At 44.2% G+C, this 4,793-nt stretch overlaps 1 protein-coding gene across 2 annotated transcripts; it reads left to right on the top strand.

Moving 5' to 3' along the window:
• The first annotated feature begins 1,021 nt into the window (after positions 1 to 1,021).
• LOC115358520 (regulator of G-protein signaling 21-like) lies at positions 1,022 to 4,519 on the top strand. Of its 2 annotated transcripts, none has more exons than XM_030050551.1 (5): positions 1,022 to 1,263; positions 1,713 to 1,772; positions 2,100 to 2,161; positions 2,310 to 2,476; positions 2,782 to 4,519. In XM_030050551.1, exons 1-5 carry the CDS (start codon positions 1,184 to 1,186, stop codon positions 2,968 to 2,970), a joined length of 558 nt encoding a protein of 185 aa, XP_029906411.1. In that variant the 5' UTR covers positions 1,022 to 1,183; the 3' UTR covers positions 2,971 to 4,519. The 2 variants fall into 2 exon arrangements, with proteins under 2 accessions (XP_029906411.1, XP_029906409.1); XM_030050549.1 differs by having other exon boundaries at positions 1,023 to 1,263; positions 2,097 to 2,161.
• Positions 4,520 to 4,793: the final 274 nt, after the last annotated feature.

Genomic DNA, 4,793 nt, shown 5'->3' with positions numbered 1-4,793 from the left:
AACTTTAACTTCAAACCCCAAACCCCAAGTCCTGACCTGGCTCTAACCTTCACCTTTGCCTATATCTAATAATCCACTTGTTAAAATCTCAACCCCAAACCCAAGTCTCAACCCTAAAGAAGCCCCTAAACACGCAGGACCAGCTAAATGTCCTCATTTTGAAGGATTTTCCCCATCTTTGTGCCCTTATTTGGTATAGAAATACAGTAACACACACGCATACGCGCACTCACACACACACACACACTGACAGACATGCATATTCTGCGTTCTAGCTGAGGTTTTCAATCTACCTTACGGCCATATGTTGGAGGTATGGGTTGTTTAAGCAAAGGCTTTGTGGCTGAAATGAGGGAATGGTCACGATGTGATAATCTGATAATCTTGCCAACTTCCTGTCGCCTCACCGAGTCTTACTGTTGCAATCAATTTTGCTGTTTCCCCTTTCTCACATTGTGGCGCCCTCGCATTTCTCACAAAGACAGCAAAGAAGAGAGAGAGAGAGAGAGAGAGAGAAAAAAAGCAGGAGTTGGAGAAAATATGCATCTCAATAGAGGAGAAATCCTTACCATTTGTCTTTGACAGCCTTAACCTCCTAATTACATTTCAAACCGGCTACCAAAACGCACAGTGAGCAAAGGTCACAAATTGCTTATCGCAGCCACTGTTACTGTCATTTGCATCTGTGCCGCCAGCCTAAAAATAATTTGAACACAGTAGGCTTTCAACCACAGAGAGCTCACCAGCGCTGTCTGTTTGACTTGTCCAGTTAGAATAAAGAGGAGGAGGAGGAGGAGGAGGAGGGAAGGAGCAAAGAGTTAGGAAAGGGAGGGAGGGAGGAAGGGAGAGGGAGCGATACAGAGAGACATAATAGGGAGTAAGACAGCAACAGGGGCTGGGAGGGATAAATACAGTGTGAGTATGTGTTGTTGCTTCTAACGGTGAGGTAGGAGGAGAGGAAAAGGAGGAGGGGGAGGAGGAGGAGGAGGAGGAGGAGGAAGGAAGGGGTGCTTCCTCTCTCTCTCTCTCTCTCTCTCTGGGCTGAGCTGGTGATGTATCCCAGCAGCCCCGTAGCAACAGGAGACCTGGTATAAAAAGCCGTGTCGCGGGGAAACCCTCTCGAGTGTCTCTCAGCCACAGCATGACCAGGGCCAGGAGCCTGAGAGTGTGGACTTAGAAAACAATGCCCAGCCTAATCGTCGAACCAGTCAACACACAGCACTTCATCATGGACAGAGATGACAGGAAGAGAAACAAGAACATGTGAGTGAAACTTTTACTTTGAGCCGAGCGCCGGGCTTTCGAGATGAATTTGCTGGGTGCTCGATGGACATTAGTCCGATTTTTAGTCGGCGTCCTCGTGAGCGATGCTTTGCTGAGAGGGTTTACACAGAAACTGGTCAGATAATCCATCCATATACAGGGAAGGAACAAGGGCATGCCAAAACAGAAGTGCTACAGATACACAGTAGATCACAGCTGTGGATGCTCGAGACACTAGAAATATATCCAGCTACAGGATCTATGGATGCTTCATGGTAATATCCTCTGAAAATAGTGAGAAGGCAATAATGTTATCTAACTTTACTGTCCCACATGCTCGCTTTTTTAATTACTAAATGCCTGGCATACTTTGACATCTTCACTTGAAACTAAATATACAGCAGTAAATCCAGGATGGCTATATTAATATAATTCTTATCTCTACACAGTGGAAAGAACTTTATGTGCCGACTCCAGTGCATGTTCTCACACTCGTCAAGCTCTGAGAGGTAAGGAGACATATTGAGTGTTTTGCATACATTTCAGTTTTAAAATAGCCAGCCTGCTCCTATCATTTCCATCTATGGCATTTTGAAACGATTCAAATGAACTAGGGACACTATGTTTGCTTTGGCATGGTGCGCGCACACCCCGACATAACCAGTGGTTTGACATTTTCATTTTTTTGGAGAGGGGGGGGAAGAATTTGATAAATACATCCTTAATGCTTTCTTGATTAGTCTGCTCCTGTGTCCTTGCATCACACGGCTCGCTGGCTTTATTTTACCCAAATTTGATTCTGCTTGAGTAATCCAACTTGCATTCTCTCCCAGCAGGCTAAGTTTAGAAGATACCCAACAATGGTCACAGTCACTGGAAAAGCTTCTGGAGTCTAAATGTAGGTTGCTTCTCCCCTGAGATTGAGAAGACATAGCGAAAAGCGAATGTTTGCGAGAATAACCCATTTAAGAGATAATGACTATAAAAGCTGAAGAAAAGTGCTGATCCATGATTCATGCTCGGCACGTTTTCCATGTTTTCCTCAGATGGGCTTGCCACTTTTCGCACCTTTCTGAAGTCCGAGTTCAGTGATGAAAACATCGAGTTCTGGCTCACCTGCGAGGATTACAAGAAAATCAAGTCTTCGTTCAGAATGTCCTCGAGGGCCAAGAAGATATACGAACAGTTCATCAAGGCAGAATCTCCAAAAGAGGTAATTTTGATCAAGCGCACCACTTATGAGACCTGACAAATACATGGACACAGGCTCATATTCCATTCCACCATTTCTGCCGCTCTGTTTCTGGCGCACACACACACACACTCACTATCTCTTGCACACAGTCAATTCCCTACAGACTGCTATCTCAGCACAATAAAAACACCGTAACGAGCACTTAAAAAAGAGTTTGCAATATGTAGGGGAAAATATTGACTCAAATGCTTACGTAATGTTGGATCTCAAACTCCTTAGCTCACCCTCCCCCCCCTTATTCCTCTCTATCCAACTCACTCCAGATCAACATTGATTATCACACCCGGGAGCAGATCAAGAGGAATGTCAAGACTCCCACCATGCACTGCTTCGATGACGCTCAGAAGATAGTTTATGGGCTGATGGAGAGAGACTCGTATCCGCGGTTCCTCCGTTCGGACATTTATAGAACCCTCCTGGAAAACCTTGCCGCTGACGCCATGAAGGGATGAAAACAGCACCGGGGGCAGAGGGACAGAACATAAAAAACCCTAACTGGAATGTTTGGGCTCTTTCGGGAGGGAGGAGCGGCCGCTGGAGGGAAGGAAGGAGGGTCGACCCTCTCGGCACACAGACAGATACAGAGGCCTTGCACCTCGGCATCGTCACTAGATCCAGAAGCAAACTGTGCCACGGTAACGCAACGGGAGGATCCCAACGCCGAGCACCGCGCCACCGGAGGACTGTCTAAACAAGAGGAGGAGGCAAGACAACCCTGAATGCCAACGATGCTAATGGCTCTGTAGTGTCTGTTTGCAGTGGATGATAAGTTTGTGTGTGTAGGGGGAATAGAACTTGTTTGACAATGAATGAATCACCGGGTGACTGACGCCCGCTCTGACCACGGAGCTGCGTCAGCAAACCAAGCAGCGGCCCTCCTTCACCCGTCTTTGCAGAGGTGTTTCCTGTGCAGATAAAGATAGAGGATGTAAGATGCAATGGTCACACTTAGTTTGGGTGAGTCTGTGTGTGTGTGTGTGTGTGTGTGTGTGTGTGTATGAGAGAGAGAGAGAGAGAAAGAGAGAGTATAGTTGCAAGATGTATCCTTTAACTGTCAGTGCCACATAATGGGTCGCTGCTATAAGAATTTATCTTCGGCAACTTAGCTGATGACTGCACTAAGGAAGACAACAAATCCACAGAGGACCGAGGACTCAATAGCGATGCGCCGCCTTTAGCAAAGGGTTGCAGAAGGCCACTCCGTTTGTCATGGGGAGGGGGTGGGGGTGGGTGGGGGGGCATTCTGGGACACTTTTTCAAGGCGATTCAAACTAAAGCTCGACCACTGTGGGTCTCTGAAGGCCGATGCCGAAAATTCTTGAGTTCAAACTGCCAGTAGCTGATATTTTGTGCCAATGTTTGACATCTTTTTCACGCTGAAAAAAACTTCCAAAATAGGTCAAGTAGTCAGTGTTTCTCTCTCTCTGTCATTTGTGATCATAGTAAGACATATTCATGCGTAATTGTGTGGAACGTGATCAAAACACATTAGAGGCAATTTAGGTTTAAGAGCATAGATAACTAGATGAATTGATGAATTGCACAATAAAATAAATGTAATCCAATAAAGTACATCATATCCATTGCATTAGAGGTAGAAAACACTGACTGAGCAAGATCTGATTTTTTTTTAATAATAACCAAATATCAGTCCAAAACATCGGTCCAGTCCTTATTCTTATTATACTGACATGTCAGTGAGACATGACGAGTTGTGATTTTCAGTGCTAATTTATTTGAGTGGAATTATTGTAGAAATGGGATGTTTCACATTGCATGATGATATTTTAGTTTCCTTGTATATCCTGAGAGTATGCCTTTTATTGCTTCCCAAAAGCATGTTGTTTGAATGTATTAGTAGGGAGTTGATACTTAAGTTAACTTAAGAGTTAAAGGTTGTATTATTTATTGTACATTGCCACCATTTGAGTACAAAGTTTGTTGTAGATTATTGAAGTGCTTGTAAAAATGGTACTGATTTGGTTGCCATTAAATTATTCAAATAGCCTACTTGGAACAAAGTGAACTTTTTTAGCAACCTTTCCTCACTAGATCTCTCTTCTGGTTTTCCCTCACTAATGAAAACTCACATCATTGCTTTTTACTCAGCGTGCGTTCATAAATGCAATCTGACAGTCTGTTTAAAGAAGATAGCAGTACATTTCCATAGGAGCAGAACTCGAAGCATCGGAGGGATTAATGAGCATTTCAGATTACATAATTACTGTCAGATACACGTTAAAACTAATACTCTCTCCCACAAGCATGGAAATAT

This window comes from Myripristis murdjan, chromosome 4 (genome assembly GCF_902150065.1).
Source record: "Myripristis murdjan chromosome 4, fMyrMur1.1, whole genome shotgun sequence".
In the NCBI taxonomy this organism is placed as follows: domain Eukaryota; kingdom Metazoa; phylum Chordata; class Actinopteri; order Holocentriformes; family Holocentridae; genus Myripristis; species Myripristis murdjan.
Note: the sequence above shows the minus strand (reverse complement) of the source record. Positions and strands in the feature narration are given on the sequence as shown.

Coding starts and splice junctions, on each gene's coding strand:
- LOC115358520 (XM_030050549.1), top strand. CDS start 1,184: ATGCCCAGCCTAATCGTCGAACCAGTCAACACACAGCACTTCATCATG. Junction 2,162..2,309: donor AAAGCTTCTGGAGTCTAAAT/GTAGGTTGCTTC, acceptor TGTTTTCCTCAG/ATGGGCTTGCCACTTTTCGC. Junction 2,477..2,781: donor AGGCAGAATCTCCAAAAGAG/GTAATTTTGATC, acceptor AACTCACTCCAG/ATCAACATTGATTATCACAC.